Raw genomic sequence first — 21,395 nt, 5'->3', positions numbered from 1 at the left:
CCCTTATCCAGGAATCTTAGCTCCTGCTGCTCTGATTCTTAGCTGCCTCATTTGCATGGCCACGCCCCTTCTGCTGGTTGTCTCTGCCGCGCGCTCGGCTCGCGCTGCGGAGCGGTGCTTCTGGGCTGCCGCTCTCCGATTCCCCAGCGTCGCCCTGCCCGGGCTGCATCATTCCCGCTGATTTCTGCCCTCCCAGCCTTGCTGCTCCTGGTTCCCTGTGGCCAGAAATGGGAGCCTCCCTACACCTCCCATCCCAGGCTTCCCACCCTTGGCTATTCTGGCGAAGTGGGATGGGGGTACTCCTGCAGCATCTGCAGGCTGGGAGGAGCTCCGTGCATGCACTGTGTCAGCAGCTGCCAGTGCTGCGCACCCCAGGATTGTGCAGAACTGAGCCCAGGGTGCCACAAGCTGCCACAAGTGCCTGGGCTTCTGCCACACCACACAAATGAGACACGTTACGGCCACGAGGCTTGGTTTATTAGGATCCATGCAGCTGCCCCCTACTGCTGATCCACGTTCTTGACGCGCAGGACAACAGGCACCGAGGTGCAGGGGATCATGCCCAGGTCTGTGATAACCAGATCCACCAGATCAGGCGGCGTCACATCATACACCAGGTTGAGGAGACGCAAGGACTTGTTCTCTGCCCAGCCGCCCAGCTGGGCCTGCCCCTTGCGCAGCACGATCAGGTCATCGGGGTCATCTGCAGAGAGAAGGGATCAGAACCTCCGGGCAGGGAAATGACACAGCGGTTCAGCCCACCAGAAGCAGGAGGAGGGCTCAGATCCTTAAGTGGGAAAATGGGGGTAAAGCCATACCCAGCTCGTTGGAGACAAAGGAGTCCGTCTGCACCCTCTCGCAGAACTTGTACGTCTCGCAGCACACCAGCACAGGCACGTTGTAAGCCTTGGAGACCAGCGCGATCTGCGACGTCCCCACACGGGACATGACGGAGCCATTGGCCAGCAACGCGTGGGCTCCCAGCAGCACTTTGGACACCTGCCATGGAAGCACGAGGAAGCAGCCATCGGCACCAGCGATCACATGGCAGCCTCCCATCCCGAACCCGCTCGCTCCTCACCTCAGGCAGCACGTAAGAAATGGCGTTGATCATCACGTAGGTGCAGTGAATGCCGCGGCGCACCAGGCGTCGCAGCGTCTCCCGCCCCTCCAGCCGCGGCCGGCTGTCCACCACGATGACACGGAAGGTCCGGTCCGTCTGCATGTGTGCATCACACAGCGTGCGGTTCACCAGCGACGAGCTGTTGGGCACCTCAGGGGGTTGCTCTGCCTGCGCTGAGCTTTCCCCCTCCCCAGACCCCACGCACCTGCCCCCCATCCGCCCCGATCGGGGTAGAGCTGAAGTCTGCCCTCGCTGAGAACGGCGTCACCCCTCCGGGCCCGGCTGTGCTCTTACCATCCGTACACCAGGATCACATCGTTGTCGTTTATCTTCTCAAAGGCAGATTTCGAAATGGCTTCAGCTGCCAAAACAATCTTCTCCCGCAGGTAGTTGTCGATAGTGCCCTGCAGCTTCTCCTTTGCCTGGGGAGACGGTACCGTGACAAACAGCATCATTTTGACCTTTGTCCTTTGCTACCTGGGATGACTGTGAGCTTAGCACTGCCTGTGAGCCTCATCCTGCTCCCAGCCTGTTTGCTGAGTGGCACCTCTGCTTCCAACAGGGCTCTGTAGAACATGCAGGGCCAGCTCCTATCCCAGCACAAAGCTAGCAGCACACCATGGTGCCTCACTATGCACTGCATGTGCTCTTTCTGCTGCAGCTTCATAGAATCACAGAGTGGCCTGGGTTGAAAAGAACCACAATGCTCATTAATTTCAACCCCCCTGCTGTGTGCAGGGTCGCCAACCAGCAGACCAGGCTGCCCAGAGCCACATCCAGCCTGGCCTTGAATGCCTGCAGGGATGGGGCATCCACAGCCTCCTTGGGCAACCTGTTCCAGTGCCTCACCACCCTCTGACTGCTTGGCTTCCCCCATTTTACACCCTTGCTCCTGACCAACTCCAGCCTATTGGCCTACAGACACTAGCAGCTTGGTTGGAGCCTGCAGTTGGTGTGCAGCCACTCACCTCCTCCTCTCTCAGGGTGTCAGGGAGACATGAAATCTCCTTCTTGAGGAACTTAATGGCATTGCCCATGCTAACTGAGAGGGGCCGGCACTGGTTCAGGAAGCTGCAGAGAGGAAATGTGCTTAGCTCCAGGGTAGCCTGGAGGACAAGAATAGAAAAAGTGAAGATGCAGCTGGGCTGGGGATGGCAGCCAGAGGCAGAACCAAAGCCCCAGAAAAGCTCCAGCGGAACAGAAACCCGGAGAGATGGCTGATGGACCACATCAGTCTCTCTATTCTGGCACTGGGTCCCCTTACCTGATGTGTGGCTTTAGCTTGGCCACTAGGTCCCTTGATAGCTCCTCATTAGGGGGAGTAGAGTAATCCCGAATCAGCTGAAACAAGAAGAGCAAGCGTGAGTTGGGCCAGGCACCGCATGTACCCCCAGAAGCTTGCAGACCAGGCACTCTGTGTACAGCACAACTTGATAAATTTCTGCAGAAAGGGAAATAGCGTGCTCTGGGACTCAAATCTGCACAACTAGAACAGGAGCCTAGCAGGATGAATGCTTGAGGCCAGAGAAAATAGGTGTGGAGAGGACTGAGCAGAACCACGGTCTCCATAGCTGGGGGAGAGGAAGAGATGCTGGCACCCGGTGTAACATCCCTACTGCCTGGTGGGCATAGGCAGCTCCCATACCTGTTTGAAGACTTCCAGCAGAGCGATGCAACGGGCATTGGAGCCGTTGATGATACCCTGGGAGTACTGGAGGCCGAGGCGCACCACAGCTGGGTGAATTACTGTGGAGGGGATGCTGCAGGGGCAAAGGTGTGAGAGCTGTCAGCTTTGGTGCTCCAGAGCCCAAAAGAGGCAAAGGCATGCCTTCCACAAACAATCTGAGGGATGCACTATGAGAAGATCTGTCAGCCCAGCCCTACTTGGCCCGTGAGCATTTTACAGACAGGATGGCTGAAGCAGAGCCATGGGCCTGGGCTGAGGAGGCCTGGCTGAGGCCACATACCTCATCTGCTGTGTCAGCGGCTTCTTCCGGCTGTACTGGTGCAAGTGGGAGAACAGGTTGACCTTGGTACCATAGTCCTGCCTCAGTGGTACCTGACGCCAAACAGCATCAATGATGACTCGTTCAAGGCTACCATCCAGCCCTGCTTGTTCCAATACCACTAATTTCACCTAACACCTACTGGCTGGGTTACATCAAAGGTTCCTTCTGCCCAGCAGAGGGCAAACCCTACTCCCCGCCATGCCTGAACGTGACACCCAGCACACAGACCTGAGGCAGAACTGCCCTGCAGCTTTTATCTTGCTGCCCTTACCTGCTGGCGCTCCAGCTTCTTGGCTAACTTCCTCTGGGCAGCAGGGTCATCCACCTGCACGTGCTCTGGCAACCGCTTTACCACTGTGAGGATAGCAAAAAAGGTGGCATGAGGCAGCAGTGAACTGTTGTAACCCACAGCCCAGCCAGACTGCCCCAATGGCAAGGCACATCCAGCAGCCAGGACATCACAGAAACGGTGCTAGGATGGGGCACAACCTACAGGACCCCAACCCCCTCACTCAGCAGCCCCCTGCACCCCAGCAGCGACATCTTTACCAGATGGAGCCTCAGTAGGGGTCAGCCTGGGCCTGGCTGGTGCAGTTCCTTGTCCCAGCTCTGCTTTCTTGGCCTGCTTCTGGGCCCGCTCAGCCTCCTGCTTGGCCCGGCGCTCCGCTCGCAGCTCTGCTTTGCTCTTGCCCCCCACGGGCTTCTCGCTGTCGTTAGGGACATTGGCTGAGGCTGGGGGGGATGCGGGGTGAGGAGCAACTGTAGGAGACACGTGGAAGAAAAGGATGTTCCTTCACGGTGGAAGGAAGGGATGCCATTCAGAGGGACTTCGACAGGCTGGAAAAGGTGGGCCTGGGTGAACCTGATGAGGTTCAACACGGCAAAAGTGCAGAGTTTTGCACTTGGGCAGAGGAATCCCAGGCATCCCTACAGACTGGAAGGAGCGGTCCTTGAGAGCAGCCCTGCAGAGAAGGACCTGGGGGTCCTGATGGATGAAAAGCTGAACATGAGCCAGCAGTGTGCCCTTACAGCTTGGAAAGCAAATGGTATCCTGGGCTCCATCAGAAGAGGGGGGGCCAGCAGGGACAGGGAGCTGATTGTCCCCATCTACTCTGCTCTTGTGAGGCCCCATCTGGAATACTGTGTCCAGGTCTGGAGCCCCCAGTACAAGAAAGACAGGGAGCTGTTGGAGAGGATCCAGAGGAGCCACAAAGATGATCAGGGGACTGCAGCACCTCCCCTACAAAGACAGGCTGAGGGAGCTGGGCTTGTTCAGCCTGGAGAAAAGAAGGCTGTGGGGTGACTTCATTGCAGCCTGGCAGTACCTAAAGGGAGCCTACAAACAGGAGCCTACAAACAGGAGCCTACAAAATCGACTCTTTGAAAGGATAGATAACAGCAGGACAAGGGGAAATGGTTTGAAGTTGAGGGAGGGAAGATTGAGGTTGGATATCAGTGGAAGTTCTTTACAGAGAGAGTGGTGAGACCAGGTTGGATGGAGCCCTGGGCAGCCTGGTCTGGTATTAAATGGGGAGGTTGGTGGCCCTGCTTGTGGCAGGTGGTTGGAGCTTCATGATCCTTGAGGTCCCTTCCAACCGTGGCCATTCTGTGATTCTGCGAGACAGAAAGGGGAGCCCTGCGCCCAGCCTCCCTCGCTGGGAGATGCAGCGGCGGCTCGGTGGGGAGCCACTCCTTTGGGTGAGGGTCTGCCCTTGGGAAGTTGGGGCCGAACAAAGCACCCCTCCGCCCCGTGCAGCGACACGAGGACCCTCAGGACAGCCCCGTTTCCCGGGGAGGAGGGATCGGACCTCTCTGTATCTGCATCCTGTGAGGAGGATGAGGAGGGCAAGAAGGACTCGTGCACAGCACTACGGGACGCTCTGCGGCTCCCACCCGCCCCGCGGCCGCTCCCAGCCCGGCAATGCCGCACCGCAGCGCCGTCCGAGGGCAGGCTGCGGGCAGGCTCTCACCACGGGGCTGCGCGGGGTCCGCCGCCGTGCCCGGCTCCGCGGGCTCCGCCGCCGCTCCCTTCTCGCTCCTCTTCTTCTTCTTCTGCTGCTTCTTCTCCTTCCGGAGCTGCAGCTTCTCCTCGCGGGACAGCTCGGGGCCCTGCGGGCACACGGCTAAGCAGCCCCGGCCCCGCGCCGCTCCCCCGCCCGACGCCCGGAGCCCCGCTCACCTGCGCCACCGCCGGTACCGACGAGGCCGCTCCGGAACCCGCACCCGGAACGGGGGCGACGTGAGAGGTTCCCCGGTCCCGGTCCTCCCCACGCGCCCGGCACGGCTCGCGCTCACCGCCCGGCGCCTCCGGCTCCGCCATGACGGCCGCCGACCCTCCCCGCCTAGCGCCCCCTGCCGGCCGGAGGGCGCCGAGCAGCCGCGGGGCGGGCCGGCCGGCCGCGGGGCGGAGCGGGGCGGTTCCCGGGCGGCGCCATCGCGTGGGCCCCGCGGGGCGGCGCCGCGGAGCGCCGGGCCCGAGATGGCGGCGGAGTGCGGCCGGTAGCGGCGGGCGCACACCCCGCCCCGCTTCCCGGTTCCGCGGCCCCGGACCCCGCCATGCACTTCTCCATCCCCGAGACCGAGACCCGCGCCGGCGACGGCGGCGCCGCCTACGTGGTGAGCGGGGCGGCCGCGGGGCCGGGGGGGTTCGCAGCCCTCGGGGGCGCCGCTCGGCCCCGCCCGGGGTTTGGGGGGGGGGGCGGCGGCGGCGGCGGCCGCCGGGGGGAGGACCGAGGAGCCGCGTCCCGGCCGTCCCCGCTTCCTGTTGTGCTCCGTGCGAGGTGAACGCCCTCCCGCCCCGTTGCGGGGCCCGGAGCCGCGCTGCCGTCGATGCGGGCCCGGTGCTGCTCGCAGACTTTGCCCTCGGCGTCGCGGGACTTCCCGGGCACGGCGCGGGGATCGGCGCGGGGATCGGCACCGGGTCGGCTCGGCGCTTCAAAGCCGCGCTGCTATGGGACCCCGAGCGGCTGAGATGGGGGGCACGGCCGAGCTTCGGGTCGGACCGTTTCCACTCGGAAAGAGCGGCGCTGCGGTGGCACGGCTGCACGGGGAGGTGGTGGGGGCACCCAGCCCGGAGGTGTTTGGGGAACGGGGCGATGTGGCATGGAGGGCGCGTGATGGGATGGGTCGGGATGGGTGATCGTAGAGGTCTTCGACCTGAATGGCTCTGTGTGCTGCTGCTCCGTTCTGACCCGTGCCTCTCCTCACTGCAGGCCTACAACATCCACGTGAACGGGGTGCTGCACTGCCGGGTGCGCTACAGCCAGCTGCTGGGGCTGCACGAGCAGGTAGGGAGGAGAGCGGCACGCAGCGTGCTGTGCCAGGCCTTGCCTGCTGTGTGACATCCTGCTGGTTGCTGGCTGGGAGCGGGCGATGAGCTGGCTGCTCAGCAGAGCCCTGAGGATCAGCATGGCTGGGTGTCAGGGCCGTTCCTGTCTCTCCAGGGGCTTCTCACAGCGCTCTGCTCTCTTCCCAGCTAAGGAAAGAATATGGCACGAACGTGGTACCAGCTTTTCCTCCGAAGAAGATCTTCACGCTCACCCCAGCGGAGGTAGAGCAGCGCAGGGAACAGCTGGAGAAGTACATGCAGGCTGGTAAGCGGGCGGCTGCAGCCCAGGGTCACGTCCCCAGCTTGGTGGCACTGCCCAGGTTACCTTCCTGTGGCCACCCGGGCCCAAGCATTGGCCCCTTCCTTCTGCAGTGCTGAGCTTGCAGCAGTCTGTCTCAGAGTTCCTGGCTGTGCTTTGATAATAGCTGGCATCGTTCCCTTAATGTTGGCCTGCAGTACACAGCATCACCAGTGCTGCTCCTCAATCCCCAGCCCGTTTCCTTGCCCTACACCCCCCTAATGCCCCAATCTGTAGGGAACCCACGGCCATCCATGCACACACCCTGCACTCAGCACGTGCTTTGTCTGGCTGCAAACACTGGGAGGCTGCAGAGCAGGTGGGAGCTGATGTGAGTCCCTGTGCTTTCCCAACTAATACTTCTTGCTTGTCTTCCACCCCAGTGCGGCAGGACCCGACACTGGGAGGCAGTGAGACCTTCAACAGCTTTCTGCGCAAGGCCCAGCAGGTGGGAAGGAGCTGCCGGGCCGGGGTGATATGTGGTGGGCCCCCAAATCCAGATAGGGTGGCAGATGGGGCCAGGCTGCCAATCCCTTTTCTCTGCAGGAGACGCAGCAGATCCCTACGGAGGAGGTGGTGCTAGAAGTGCTGCTTTCCAATGGCCAGATGGTCAAGGTCACCATCCTCACCTCAGACCAGACGGAAGATGTTCTTGAGGTGCCAGAGCTCTTGTGCTTTGTCCTTGCCTCAGAGCAGGGTTGTCCTTGGGAGGGTGGTGGAGCTCTGTGATGTCATGATCCCTTGGCTTCTCCATTTGTTTCCCCTTTCCTGTCCTCCATCCAGCAGAGGTCCTGGCTTTCCACAAAGTGCCTGGGCTGGATCCTGCCAGGGGGCTGCAGGGTGACATACAGAGGTACTGTAGCTCTCAGTGGTGACCTCTTGCTCTCGCTCATAGGCTGTAGCCTCCAAGTTGGATCTGCCCGATGACCTGGTTGGCTACTTCAGTCTCTTCTTGGTGCGAGAGACCAAGGATGGAGCTTTCTCATGTGAGTAGAGCATGCTATGGGCAGTCTCACAAGAGCCTGGTGGGCTCCCCTAGCCCTGAGCCTCTGCTGAGCTGCCATTTCCCTGCAGTCGTGCGGAAGCTGCAGGAGTTTGAGCTGCCATATGTGTCTGTCACCAGCCTACACAACCCTGAATTCAGGATCATCCTGCGCAAGAGGTGAGCTGCAGCCACTCAGCACCTGGGGGAGGTGTCAGGACTCCCCACAGTGCATAAGGACCCTTCCGCTTCTGCCATTGCTGCCCATGCGGTGCTTTGACCCACCTGGAAATGCACTGCATGTCCCCAGTGAGGCTGGACTGCCCCACTGCAGTTGGTCCTTGTGTCCTTTTTCCCAGACTTGGTACTGCCTGCGTATAGCAGCCCTATAGAGAAGGACCTGGGTGTGCTGGTGGCCAGTAGGTCACTAGGACCAGTAGGTGAGCCAGCAGTGTGCCTTTGTGGCCCAGAAGGCTGATGGTGTCCAGTGGTTACCATGAGCCAGCAGGGGTTCTGCTCTTCTCTGTTCTGCCCTGGGCATCTGGAACACTGGGCCCAGTTCTGGGCTCCCTGGTTTGAAACTACCCTGGAGAATGCTTTCCTCTGCAGTGTGCTGTAGGGAACCTGCTTTAGCAGGGAGTTGGACTGGATGATCTCCAGAGATCCCTTCTGACCCTCCACGGTTCTGTGAGAGGGATGTGGCTGCTGAGGGCTACCAAAGGGAGCAGGCTGTGGGGGCAGCCCAGCTCCACGTCCCCACATGCAGGACTGTGTTCTCCCCACTGCTGTCAGGGGTTGGGGAAGAAGCTGACTCGTGTGGTTCCTTTCCAGCTACTGGGACTCCTCCTATGACGACGATGTAATGGAGCATCGTGTGGGACTCAACTTGCTGTATGCACAGGTGAGGCTCTGTGTGGTCCAGCGGGGTGAGGAGGGAGCCCCCCAGTGACTGCTCTGCTGCTCTCGGGGCTTTGGGCCCAGCTGCTCACCAGCCTCTGCTTCTTGATAGACGGTGTCAGACATCGAGCACGGATGGATCCTTGTCAACAAGGAGCAGCACCGGCAGCTCAAGTCTCTGCAGGAAAAAGTCTCCAAGAAGGAGGTAGGGGAGGGCACGATGCTGTGTTTGGAGTAGTCCCAGGCACCGGACAGGCCCCGCTGCCCCATAGGAGCCCCGGGGCTGAGCTTGGTGCCCGCTTTCCAACCGACGGATCTGCCTGTGGGTGCTGACCTTCCCTGCTCTGCCCACAGTTCATCCGACTGGCACAGACCCTGAAGTACTACGGCTATCTCAAGTTTGATCCCTGCGTCACGGACTTCCCCGAGAAGGGATGCCACGTCGTCGTCAGCGCCGGCAACAACGAGCTCAACTTCCAAGTGCGGCTGCCGAACGAGCAGATCAAGGAGGGCAGCTTCAAGGTCACACGCATGCGGTGCTGGCGGGTCACGTCCTCGGTGAGTGCCTGCATCCTGGGGACGAGGAGGGCTGCCGGGACCCAGCTCTGACAGCTGTCAGCTGCAAGGCTGCTGGCTGGGCTGGAAGCCTGGGGAAGGTCTCAGCCGTTCGGGGCATGGGAACTGGCAGTGGTGAAAGGCCCACGTGCCTCAGCTTGTGTCTGTGCAGGTGCCGATGAGCAATGGTCCCTCAGGGAGCAGCCCAGGGAAGTCGGACGTGAAGCTGGAGCTAGCTTTTGAGTATCTCATGAGCAAGGACCGGCTGCAGTGGGTTACCATCACCAGTCCACAGGTAGGGTTGCCTGCACACTGGCATTGGAAAAAGGTGGGAATGAGGAGCGGCTCGAGGGAGAGGGCAGGTCTGGGCTCAGTGTGGTCTGTTGGGAAGGCCGTGGGGTATGTGGGGCCACTGTCTGACAACAGTTCTCTCTTGTAGGCCATCATGCTGAGCATCTGCCTGCAGTCCATGGTGGATGAACTGATGGTGAAAAAGTCAGGTGGCAGCATCCGCAAGGTAAGGGTTGGGTAGCCATGTTGTCTAGGCGGGTCCCACCTTGTCCCTGTGACTTTGTGAGGTCTAGGCTTGGCCTCACTTGCCCTCCTCAGCATGGGGTCAGCTGAAGGAGGAAACTCAGCTCCTGGAGCTACCTACCCATGGGGACCCTGCCATTGAGTCGAGCTTCTCCCCTGCAGATGTTCCGCCGACGGGCAAATGGGGCTCTGCGGCGCTCGGACAGCCAGCAAGCCGTGAAGTCACCCCCACTGCTGGTGAGTGTGACTACCCCTGTGGGGAGATGAGTGCGGCAGGCTTTGCTGTGGATCAGGTACCAGAGCCAGAAGGGGTTGCACCAGCAGGGCTGTTGCCTCACTCCTGTAGCCTTGGGATGAGAAAAAGGCAGCCATGGGGCCATCCTTGAGGGAGGGAGGCGATTGTGTCTGGGCACCCCCAGACCTCACCTTGAGGGTTGGTCAAGGGCCAAGGCCAAGGGCTGGTGTACAGAAGAGCAGTGAGCACGGGGGGGTGACACAAGGCTGCCTGACCGCGCTGTCCCTGTAGGACTCGCCTGACGCCTCGCGGGAGCCAATGGCCAAACTCTCGGTGAGTTGTGTGTGCATGCAGGGGGTGCTCTCACACTGAGACTGAGCTGCAGCATGGAGGGGATCCTCCCTAACACATCTCTTTTCACAGAGCAAACTCACATCTGTTAGTCTGCGAGGGATCAGCCACTCCAGCTCTGCTAATGATGTGGGCGCTAATGACTTCCATGGCAATTACGCCTTTGAGGGCATTGGTGATGAAGATCTGTAGCCGCCCCCCCCTCCTAGGACAGCATTGGCCTGAGGGCCCCAGGGCCTTCGCCGAGGAATGTACGACCTGCAGACAGGTTGCAATCAACGTGCCTCTCACCTGCTACCATCCACCTTCCCCTGCTCCCCAAGGGCTGGGAAGTGCATCCCCAACCCACCATTGCCTTCAAGGCTGGGGGCAGCTGAACTCCTCCTGCTGCTGGCTTCCCACGGGGCAGCCTGTGCCGGTGCCGAGCCCTGGAGCAGGTGTCGTGGAGCCCAGCCCAGCTCCGGAGGGGCAGAGCCCCCCCTTCTCCCACCCTGGGAGGACCTGGGTCTACATCAGGCCTGGCCCGCTGTGTGGGCAGGCGGCTGCCCCAGGGGGTGTTGGCAGCAGCCCGGTGGCACCGAGCGGCCCTCACGAGGCTCCATAATGCCAAATTAGCCTTTAGGTTTCTGCTCAGAGACAGAGTGCAGTAAGCTGTCTCTGGTGGGGCTCTGCGCAGAGCCCTGTCTCTAACCCGCTCGTAGACTCCAGTGTAATCTAGGCTTGTAACCACCTATCTCCTGCTGCTCAGACCGACCAGAGCATTAATGGACAGTAACCAATGTTTACATACTGCAATGATGATTAAAATGGATTCTGATTGGTACCTGCGCTGTCTCTTGTGGGGTGGCAGCCATCCTTCCCCCCCCGCCTCACACCCCATGTCCTCTCCTGAAGCAGAACAAGGTCCCTAGGGAGAATACCGGATAACAAAACTGACTGTTTAATGCTTTTATACACAATATAAATTACACTGACCGGTATGGCAGCAGCCACAGAACCAGTCCTATTCTCCCCCTCCTCCCTTTCCCCATACGCTGGCGGAGGAAGGCTCTGACAGGCAGGAGGAACAGGCTGGTGCCACCCTGTGGTGCCAAGGGCATGGCCCCACCACAGGCAGCGTAGGGCTGCAAAAGACCCCTCCCAGGGCGGTGGGCCCTGCTTAAGGCAGCCCTGAGCCCAGGGGAGCTTGTTGCCCATCCCTCCCCCAGGGAGGGCAAGGGCCACAGCTGGCGAAGAATTGGGGTGCCCTGTGGCCCCCTGGGGCCCAGCATGGGGCCAAGCCCCTGCAGCCAGGCTAAGTGCTGTTCAGGGCAGGGCCGTGTCCACGGCAGGAGGAGCCAGGAGGGCTTTGGCGTTGCGTGGGTTCACCCAATTCTCAGCCGTGTGGCCGTGGATTTTCTGGTGGCGCTTGTAGTTGTCCCAGTGGCCAGTGGTGTAGGTGCAGTCCCGGCACTGGAAGGGCTTCTCGCCCGTGTGTCGCAGCATGTGCCGCTTCAGGTTCATGCTCTGGTTGCAGCTGTAACTGCAGAGGCTGCACTGGAAGGGCTTGTCACCAGAGTGGATGCGCCCGTGGCGCTTGAGGTTGGCCAGGTTGCCGCAGGCGTAGTCACAGAGCTGGCACTTGTAGGGCTTCTCACCCGTGTGCACGCGCTGGTGCCGCTTCAGGTTGTCGAGGTGGGCGGAGGCGTAGGGGCAGAGCGGGCAGGCGAACGGCTTCTCCCCGCTGTGCGTCTTCATGTGCCGTGCCAAGTGGTTGGGGTAGTGGGTGACAAAGGGGCAGAGGCTGCAAGCGAAGCCTTTGTCGCCGGTGCCTTTACGAGGGCTGGCGCCCGGCTCGGTGCCCAGCACCGCCAGGCTGCAGCGCCCGCAGACCTGCTCGGCCAGGCCCTCGTCCTGTGCGAACCCATCGTCCAGCACCAGCCCACACATGCGGCACGTAAAGGGGAAGAGCAGCTCGGGCAGTGCTGCCGTCTCCTCGCCCCGCAGCCGCGCGCAGCCAGGCAGGAAAGGGCCGGTGCCGCTGCCCATGTGCAGGTTCAGCTCCGGCAGCAGCGGCTCTGCGAGACAAAGAGAAGCAGGGATGTCAGCAGGCAGCGCAGCGCTGGCAGAGCGCGGCTCCCGCGAGCAGCCCTAGCTCTGAGGTGACGGTGTCCTGGCCCGGGGCCAGCAGCCACTTGAGGCTGTGCACCGGGATCGGCACAGCAGAAGATGGCAGGACGTGCTCCTCGCCCATCTCCAGACTGCGCTCTGGGACTCTCCCACCGCAGTTTCCCACCCAACTCCGCCTTACCTGGGTCCTTGTCCTGCTGGTGCTGCCCCTCGCCTTCAGGCAGGCGGTGGCTGAGCATGTGCCGCTTCAGGTTGCGGCTCTGGTTGCAGCGGTAGTCGCAAGCGGCACACTGGAAGGGCTTGTCCTGGCTGTGGACCCGTTCGTGGCGTTTGAGGTTGCCCAGGCTGCTGCAGGCGAAGCTGCAGCCCGTACAGCGGTAGGGCTTCTCCCCGGTGTGCGTGCGCAGGTGGCGGGTCAGGTTCACCAGCTGGGCTGAGGCGTAGGCACACTGCGGGCACGCAAACGGCTTCTCCCCGTTGTGTGTCTTCATGTGGCGCTTGAGGTGGCTGGAGTAGTGGGAGGCGAAGGGACAGAGCTGGCAGGTGTACACGATGCGTTGGTTGCGGCCGCCCTCGGTGCCGGCGCACTGCAGGCAGCTCTGGCCCAGGCTGGCAGCCAGCTGCAGCCCACACTGGCGGCAGGGCAGCGCTGCAGGGCCGGGCTCGCCGCCTTCCTCGGGGTCGCTGTCCACGCTCAGCTGCTGGTACCCTGAGGAGCAGTCGTCGTCGCTCAGCGCGTACGCTGGGATGGCGATCTTCCCCACCAGTGCCTCTGCTGAGAAGAGCATGGGATGGGATAGCAGCGGGAGCTTGGTTGGCTCACGCGTGGCCCCATTTTGGTGCCACTGGTCCCAGAAGGGGAGACTGCAGCTGAGAGGTGTCAGGCAGCTGTGCTCAACCCAGCGGTTCCCAGGAGCCCACCGCAGCCCCAACGCTCAGACAGCAGGCCGAGGCAGCCCAACCTGCCCCCAGGTCCTGCTGCAGGCCTTCGCCCAGCTGTGCTGGGTGGTGGTGGGCACAGCTCACCAGGCTGCTGGTCCTTGTCCCTTGGCCAGCAACAGGCAGCAAAAAAGATGTCCTCTGACCCCACACAGTGCTGATGCCCCATAGAGAGGCTCTTGGAGGGCATTTCTGCTTGCCAGCTGGACAAGGACGTGTAATACCTATGTCCCAGCATGGGATGGCAGAAGCAGAGCCACTGACCTGCAGCCACCCACATCTAGCCAATATACCTGGAACCCCTGGACGTGCTCACAGGCAGCTGCTCAGGACAAAAGAGTAGTGGCATGCAGCAAAGCCTTGCCATAGTCAGCCTTAAGCCATCTCCATCTGCTCTGTGTTGTGCCCAACGTGGAGCGCATTCAAGAGGCTGCAAGACCCAGCAGTTGGCTCTTGCCCTGCATTGTCCCCTTTTCTGCTGGTCACCCCACGGTGTCCACGTCCCAGGGTCCCTGGGCACAGTGAGGCCACTCCAGGCTCCCTTGTGTCTTCTAGTCCCAGATTTGCAAACACTGGGAAGATCTGATTCCAGACCAGAGCATCCTGCTACAGCCTTGCTATTGCTAGGGGAACACCTTGACCCTAAGCCCCATGCTGAAGGGACGCCCTGCAAGCTTGGTGGCACAGCCCAGCACCCCTGCAGCACTGCCCCACACAGCCCATGGGGCTGAGAACATGACCAGCTCGGCTCTTCAGGAATCCAGACCTGCGTGATACTGCTCTCCAGTTGGGCTGGACCTGGGGGCAGGAAGGGCTGCTTTTCTAGTTGCAGATCTGCTGTAAGGACAGCTTTTTGCAGCACAGGCAGCACCCGGCACCATGGAGCCAGCTTTGTTCCAGTGCAGGGCTGCAAACATGCGCTGCAGGGAGGTGCAGCTCTCGGAGCAGAGCCCATCTGCCAGGCAGCTGGGGCCGAGCCTCAGCACAGAGCATGGCATCCCGTACCCAGAGCATGGCCCTCTTGGGATCTGATGGGGTGCAGGAGCCGGGTGGTGCACGTCGTTGTGCGTTCAGTGCATCCCCAAACCTTCTTCCCCGCCCAGCATCCGAGGGCAGTGAGCCCTCAGTGCTGCCTGCGAGGCTCCGAGAATCCCGGGGCAGAGCGCTGCCGCTGGTGGGGGTCGGTGGCGGTCCCCGCAGCCCCAGAGCCGGGGGCTTGAACGGGAGGTAGAAGCCCTGCGCGGGCACCGCGCGCCCGGGGGGTCCCCGCGTTACCGGGGAGGCAGCTCTCCCGGCGGATGGGGATGGAAGCCACCGACGGCAGGACGCAGCCGGGGGTGGCGGCGGGGCCGTGCGGGGCGGCGGCACGCACCTGGCGGTCCCTTCTCGCAGGCCAGGCCGCGGCCTAGCAGCAAGTCGCCGGGCAGCACCAGCGCCGCTCCCGCCGTCTCCTCGGGGCCGTCCTCGGCTTCCGCTGCAACACACCGAACGTCGCGGGTCACCGCCGGGATCCGGCCGCCGGCTCCGCCGCCGTCCCCCGGCCCCGCCGCGCACTCACCCTTCACCGGCTGCGGGTGGCTCTGCTTCCGCCGGGGCATCGTGGTCGGTCCCGGCCCCACCGCCCGCCCTCCTGCCCGCGGCCCGCCAGCCGCCCCCGCCAGCCCGGGGCGGCCACCGCCGCCCCGCCTCGACCGGGCACTTCCGCTTCCGGCCGCCGCGGGACAGGGCCGGCGCCGGAAGCTGGCGCGACGCCCCGGAAGTAGATCGCGAACCCGGAAGCGTGCTCTCGGTCCGCCGCCCGCCCGTCCCGCCGTCTCAGCGCCGGCGCCGGAGGAACGCGGGCGGCGGCCGCTGGGGCCGCGGCTTCGGTATGCGGCGGGAGGGCCCGGCCGGGCAGCGGGGAAGGCAGGCGAGGACTGGGCGGGTCCCCGGGGCCGGGCCCTGCGCTGGACGTGACCGAGGCCGTGCGCGTGTCCCCGTCGCTCTGAGGCCTCGGGCCCGGCCCCGGGCTCGGTCCCCGCCTGCAGGAGCTGCGCCGCCCGCTCCGGGGCTCCGCGGGAGATCTGAGCGATCCTCGGTGCCCGGCGCCGTCGGCGGTGATCCGGCGCTGAGAGGTCACTGAGGTACGGCGCGGGGCGGCCCGGGCGGAGTGGTGGAACCGTGGATTCATTCGGGTTGGAGCGGCACTCCGAGATCAGCGTCCCGCTGCCCGCGTTCCTCAGTGCCACATCCCCACGGAGCACCTCCAGGGACGGTGACCCCACCGTCTCCCTTGGCAGCTGTGCTGCTGCAGCACCGCTTTTTCAGAGGAGAAGCATTCTCTCCTATCCAACCTGACCCTCCTCTGGCACAACTTGAGGCCCTGTCCTCTCCTTAAAACAACAGCATTATTTCCAGGGAGTGGGGCAGCATGGAGGCCATAGTGTGGGCACTTCTTGTTCCTGCTGCACCAGCCCTGCAGACAAACTTCAAGCAGAAATAATATTTAGTGGGCATTTTGGATCTGAGTGGTCTGAGAGGCCTTTCCCAACCTTAACGAATCTATGATTCTATGAAAGTCTGTGGTGATGGCAGTGGTGGCCCAAAATGGAGAGTCAAGTTTCCATTGGCTGTTCATTTCCCACCTGACCAAGGTGCTTTGTTACCCAGACTGGCACAATGCAGTGCCTTGCACATCCCCAGCAGAGCAGATGTCATCAGAATCCTCTGTCTTAATCTGAGTCATCACCAATGTCTGCCCCTTCCAGCAATGGGGTTTTGCTGGTCTAGCTGTACTTGAAGGGGAAAAAACAACAGAGGCTGCTGGAGGAAGGGTGGTGGCACAGAGGATGGTGAAGCACTGGAACAGGTTGCCCAAGGAGGCTGTGGATGCCCCATCCCTGCAGGCATTCAAGGCCAGGCTGGATGTGGCTCTGGGCAGCCTGGGCTGCTGGTTGGTGACCCTGCACACAGCAGGGGGTTGGAACTGGATGAGCACTGTGGGCCTTTGCAACCCAGGCCATTCTATGATTCTAAAGTAAGTAAAGCAAGAAGGATACAGTGGTACCATGGTAGCATATGGTGTGACTTCTTGGAGAGAAGGAGAGCATGGGGAATGGTGGATCCACTGGCCCTGGGGTCCGGGGGCTTATGTTGTGGCTTCAGGTTAATGTGAGCTCTAAGTAAGGGAAAAAAACTGTGACAGATTTACCTCATCTCTCGATCCCTGTTCATCTGATGATTTGGCTCCATGACAGGCTTTTGGGTCTCCAAGTTCTGTTGTCTATTTTACATACAGAAGAGGAGGCTGAGGGCTCTGTGCTGCAAGGCTTGTAACTGGGGAGATTCACCTAGCCTGCAAGAATGGGTGCCAGTTTCAGGCCAGTTTGGAGGCAGAGGGGCTCTGCAGGTCCCCTTCAGCTCATGTCCTCCTTGGTTGTTCTTTTTAGTGCAGCCCTGTGGATTCCCCAGGGCTGGCAAGGCAGGGAGACTGAGACCACTGCTCAGTTTCTGGGCCCAAAGTTTAGTGGGGTCTCACAGATGCTGAGAACTCCTTCCCACGCCCAGGAACTCCGTGCTTATCACATGTACCTCCTTCACAGGCTGAGCAGTGTGGGCTGCAGATGGAGATGGTTTGACCACTGATTGTGGAGACGCCGGCTCCGAGGCCCAGGTAGGACGTGTCTGCCCCGCCATGGCTGCTGCACTGGGGCTGCCATCGCCCCACTGTCCTCCATAGCCTGCCAGAAGCAGATTGCTGCCCTGACGTGCCACCATGGAGCAGCCCACGTGGGTGCCTCAGCCCCCGCGCATCCTGGGCTCCTGTGGGCAGAAGGCAGAGGCTGCAGAGGAGGTGTCACCGGACCCGGTGCAAGAACCGGGGGACCCTGAGGAGCTGCACATTGCCCTGCCCCTGGGCGAGGATGGGGAGCTGCTGGAGTGTCCCCTTTGCCTGCTTCCTCAGCCACCCGAGGCCTTTCCCAGCCTTGCCTCCTGCTCCCACCGCTCATGCCGGGCCTGCCTGCAGCAGTACCTGCGCATCGCCATCAGCGAGAGCCGTGTGAGGGTGGCCTGCCCACACTGCCCCACCGTGCTGCAGCCTGCCGACGTCCACAGCCTCCTGCCAGAGCCAGCCCTCCGTGACAAGTACGAGGAGTTCCTCCTGAGGAGGCTTCTGGCAGCTGACCCTGGCACCCGTTGGTGTCCCGCACCGGACTGCAGGTGACTGCTGGCCCCTGGAGTGGATCTCTTTTCCTTGCTTCCTGGCAGGCTGGTGTGCCTACATGCTGTGAGCCTTTTACAGGCTTGTGACTTGATTGAGTCTGTTCGGAGAGATGTCTTGATTGTGGCTGCAGAACCTGGGCATTGTGTGCGTCGGTTAAGGCTGGAGCGCTTGGCTGTGCTGGGTCTGGCTGTGGGGAACCTGGGGGATTTTGTGAGTGCTGGGTGGGGGAGGCTTTGCTGCGGTCACCGAGCTGACGAGAGTGGCACCTGGCTCTTGAATACTGGCTGCTGCTCTGTCCCAGCACAGAGCTGGGACCTCTTGATGCACAGCCCGGCTGCCAGGCTGGGATGCAGGGGGAGGCCACGGACACAGCTGGCCCCAGCAAACTACCTGCTTTCTCCCCACAGCTATGCTGTCATTGCCTATGGCTTTGCTGAGTGTCCTCGCCTCACCTGTGGACGTGAGGGCTGTGGCACCGAGTTCTGCTACCACTGCCGGCAGCTCTGGCACCCTGATGGGCCATGTGCAGCAGCGCCGCTGGCCTCCAGCCTAGCCAGCCCCTCTGCACAGCTGGTGTACACAGAGGAGTCTGCTAATGGTGAGACCTCATCCAGGATGGGAATGTGGGGATTTGACACATCTGAGTGAATTGCTCTTCCTGCCATGGCCCAGTGGTACCCTTCTGCCTGTTTGTGGAGGTGTGCAGCCCCTGGGCTGGGGTAGTGGATTAGGAGGACCTTGTTGTGCTGGCAGTGCCCAGCTCACCCAGACACCCGCAGGGTGGGCTGCAGCCCTATGGCAGGGGCTGGGAGAGAGCTGCAGTGTCATGTCCTCTCCTCAATCCCAGTTCATCTGCCTTTTCCCTGCCAGCTGAGGCTGAAGACATCAAGGTTTGTCCCCGCTGCAGTGCCTTCATTATGAAGATCAATGATGGGAGCTGCAACCGCATGAACTGCACGGTGTGCGGCTGCCTGTTCTGCTGGCTCTGCCTGCAGGAGATCTCTGACGTGCACTTCCTGAGGTCAGTGTGGGGCTGCGGGTTGTGATGGGACTTGGGGGTGCCATCAGGAGTTGTGGGGGCAGTGGGGTCCTGCAGAGAGCCACAGCCATGTTCTGCTAGGTAGCAGGGGTGTAGCACTGCTGCAGGGTTTGCCAGGGGTCCATGGTGGGGTGGGGGTTTTTTGCTGCTCTGGAGTGCAACGGGTGCCATTGTCTGCCTGCCCCTGTACACGTGCTGTTGGCCCAGCCTCGTGCTGTCCTTGCAGCCCATCTGGATGCACCTTCTGGGGTAAAAGGCCCTGGTCAAGGACCCGGAAGATCCTGTGGCAGCTGGGCATGGTGCTGGGGGCACCAATGGTGATCTCCCTCGTCGCAGGCATTGCTGTGCCTGTCATTATCATTGGCCTTCCCATCTACACGGGTAGGAAGGTACTGGTCCTGGGGTCTCTGCAGTCTCGCTCTGTATTGAGACTGACAGCCCCTGGCCTGAGGGGCATGTAGACTACAGAAACCCTAGAGGTGATTCACCTGTCTTGCTTCTTCTCCAGGTGCTGGGCCAGAGCCGAAGGAGCAGCTTGTCACCTTGCCAGCAGTGCTTCTCTGTCACCAGCGGCGTCCTCCTCTCTCTCTTTGTGTCCCCCATCATAACAGCTGTCACGGTGGGTAAGTGCATCTAGGGGCTGGTGGCACGGGGCCACTGATGGAGCAGCTTTACGGGGATGTCAGAGACCTGTAGCAGTGGACCTTTGGCAGGGGTGGGGGCTGCCAATACAGGCTGGCAGTAGCTTTGTTTCTGCCCGCAGGCATTGGCGTGCCCCTGATGCTCACCTATGTCTATGGAGTGGTAGTGCTGTCTCTGTGCCGGAGCCGCAGTAGCTGTGGCCGCAGCCAACCTGGGGACCTCGGTGTGGTAGAGCTGGAGAACTTGACCAAGCGTGAGTCCTGCACTGCCTGCTGTCCCCCAGTGGGGACCCCTGCGTGGTGCTGCATGGGCTGTGATCTTGCAGCTGTGACAGCTCCATGGCCTGGGGCTTCCTGTTCGCCTGGGGCAGCGGGGAGGTTGCAGGTCGGTGTCCTGGGGGGCTGTGGGTGCTGTGCAGAGCACCCACAGCCTGGGTCCAGTTCACATGCCTCCCTGCTGTTCTGCACCTGATGTTGAAGTGTTCCTCATGCACAGGGCGTTCAGCACCATCTCTCTCTCTGCTAGTGAACGAGCTGTGGTCAGTGCTGCCCAGCCCCAAGGGCGTTGAGGACGGAGTCGCAGACCCAGCCACCTCTTTCCCCAGCAGCAGCCACAGCCCACGCCCCAGGGTGATGTGGAAGGAGCAGGACAGCCACTCAGCCAGCACCGTGGCCCTCGCAGGCAGCACGCTGAGCGATACATCCTACCGGTGAGCTGAAGGAGACCTGGGGACGAGGGAGGGTGGCATGGCAAGTCCCCTTTCCTAACAGCCTTCCCCTGGATGGGGACTCAGCAGCGTCCTCCTGTTGGGCTGCTGCCCTAATGTGTTTGTCTGCAGAGAAGGCATCAACATCGAGGTGGAAGTGGCGATTGAATCAGTGCCGCATCCCAGCCGAGAGCAAAGCCTGTGCAGCCCACAGTCAGGGCAGTCTCTCTCAGGGGACTCCCTGGGGGGCACCAGCGACAAGTGCAGCGTCACAGGTGTCCCAGTGGAGTGAAGAGGACAGAGCAGCAGTGAGCTGGGAGAATCATGAGCTGCAGAGCACCCATTTCAACTCCCATCAACGTGAAGAGCCCACGCCTTCCTTTGGCAGCCCTGGATGCCATCCATGTGGCATCAGCAGCCCTAGGGCCTGGATCTGGCCATCCCCAGACTCAGCAGACCCTCACCCCACACTCAGCATTGCCTGCTCCCTGTTGTATCCATCCCGTCACACCTCTTCCCCAAAGGCAGGCTTGAGCATTGGCACTGCTGAGAAATAAAACACTCCAAGAGTCACAGCAGGCTCTGATCTGTGGTGCCCTTTGAGGCCGGGCAGGGATTAGGGTGGCTGGGCCACGCCACAGCCAACGGACAACAGGCACAAGCTGTGTGGTGCCCATTACTTTGTGTTCTGTGCTTTTGACCCCTAGTCAGCCTTAACAAAACTGATTTTATCCTGATAGCAGACTCATTATTAGAGCCAAAGGCCTTGGATATGGCACATGACATAGCACAAGCATTTTGATTCAAAGTTTTCAAGGTAAAACATCGGAAGCACGCAGTAAGCGCTCTAAAACCAGGTACATCTCAGTGCAAATTTCCAATGTGAGATCACTGCCAAACAGACTCTGTGGAGTCTCTTTAATAACCAGAACCTAAACTGAAAAATGACCCTCCTGTGAGGGTTTCACTGCAGGAGGAGCATGGGGGGGACAAAAGCAGCTCCAGCTCTGGACACGTCATTACTGAGCACTAACAGAGGGACTTGGGGTCAGGGCCACTTGGGAACAGGCTTACCTTGTCATGAAGATCTCTGGGCTGGTGAAGCATGGGTGCAAGGTGAAGGGACACAGCAGCATGGAACAGCAGAGTTCATCCCACAGAAGCAGTGGCAGTATTGACACAAGCCATATAAAGCTGTCCACAACCCAGAAACCCTCACAGTGCCCTGAGACACAGGGAAAGAGATGTTCTCTCCTCCCTTCCCACCTTCCTCGCCCACCACTTCCAGGAAAGGACCAATGACCAGAAGTACAACTATGTTTTCCGGGCTTTTAGTTTGAAAAAAGTATTGATTGAAAGTGTACAACAGAATGACGTGTGGCGGCAGCACCACAGCCGGATTGTTTCACAAATAAAAACAGAAAGGGCCTTAAATAATTGGGTG

General features: G+C 61.2%; 4 protein-coding genes across 6 annotated transcripts; 2 read left to right on the top strand and 2 right to left on the bottom strand.

Moving 5' to 3' along the window:
• Positions 1 to 500: 500 nt before the first annotated feature.
• EIF2B4 (eukaryotic translation initiation factor 2B subunit delta) lies at positions 501 to 5,452 on the bottom strand (the record flags this gene model as incomplete). The annotated part of the gene is made up of 12 exons (XM_079532603.1): positions 501 to 703; positions 819 to 999; positions 1,082 to 1,262; positions 1,418 to 1,545; positions 2,092 to 2,194; positions 2,388 to 2,464; positions 2,769 to 2,883; positions 3,091 to 3,182; positions 3,404 to 3,486; positions 3,682 to 3,891; positions 5,103 to 5,241; positions 5,312 to 5,452. 12 exons carry the CDS (start codon positions 5,450 to 5,452, stop codon positions 501 to 503), a joined length of 1,653 nt encoding a protein of 550 aa, XP_079388729.1.
• Positions 5,453 to 5,688: 236 nt separating this feature from the next.
• On the top strand, positions 5,689 to 10,567 carry SNX17 (sorting nexin 17; the record flags this gene model as incomplete). Of its 3 annotated transcripts, none has more annotated exons than XM_079549987.1 (15): positions 5,689 to 5,748; positions 6,345 to 6,383; positions 6,608 to 6,725; positions 7,142 to 7,206; positions 7,305 to 7,415; positions 7,654 to 7,744; positions 7,833 to 7,920; positions 8,572 to 8,641; positions 8,750 to 8,842; positions 8,992 to 9,195; positions 9,365 to 9,487; positions 9,632 to 9,709; positions 9,889 to 9,963; positions 10,253 to 10,294; positions 10,385 to 10,567. In XM_079549987.1, 15 exons carry the CDS (start codon positions 5,689 to 5,691, stop codon positions 10,502 to 10,504), a joined length of 1,377 nt encoding a protein of 458 aa, XP_079406113.1. In that variant the 3' UTR covers positions 10,505 to 10,567. The 3 variants fall into 3 exon arrangements, with proteins under 3 accessions (XP_079406113.1, XP_079406112.1, XP_079406114.1); XM_079549986.1 differs by having other exon boundaries at positions 6,345 to 6,419; XM_079549988.1 differs by lacking the exon at positions 6,345 to 6,383.
• Positions 10,568 to 11,617: 1,050 nt separating this feature from the next.
• On the bottom strand, positions 11,618 to 15,530 carry ZNF513 (zinc finger protein 513; the record flags this gene model as incomplete). The annotated part of the gene is given in 5 exon segments (XM_079550050.1): positions 11,618 to 12,369; positions 12,603 to 13,196; positions 14,733 to 14,834; positions 14,919 to 15,245; positions 15,248 to 15,530. Coding segments are annotated over 5 exon segments (2,058 nt in total).
• A 1,584-nt stretch (positions 15,531 to 17,114) lies between these two features.
• LOC306958993 (E3 ubiquitin-protein ligase RNF19B-like) lies at positions 17,115 to 20,243 on the top strand (the record flags this gene model as incomplete). The annotated part of the gene is made up of 8 exons (XM_079550630.1): positions 17,115 to 17,560; positions 17,972 to 18,162; positions 18,435 to 18,585; positions 18,830 to 18,992; positions 19,112 to 19,226; positions 19,367 to 19,498; positions 19,771 to 19,954; positions 20,084 to 20,243. The coding sequence occupies 8 exons, from the start codon at positions 17,115 to 17,117 to the stop codon at positions 20,241 to 20,243; spliced, it is 1,542 nt and encodes a 513-aa protein (XP_079406756.1).
• Between the last annotated feature and the right edge of the window lie 1,152 nt (positions 20,244 to 21,395).

This window comes from Tetrao urogallus, assembly GCF_951394365.1.
Source record: "Tetrao urogallus genome assembly, chromosome: 2".
Taxonomy (NCBI): domain Eukaryota; kingdom Metazoa; phylum Chordata; class Aves; order Galliformes; family Phasianidae; genus Tetrao; species Tetrao urogallus.
The sequence above is the reverse complement of the archived record's forward strand: the minus strand, read 5'-3'. Positions and strand labels throughout refer to the sequence as shown.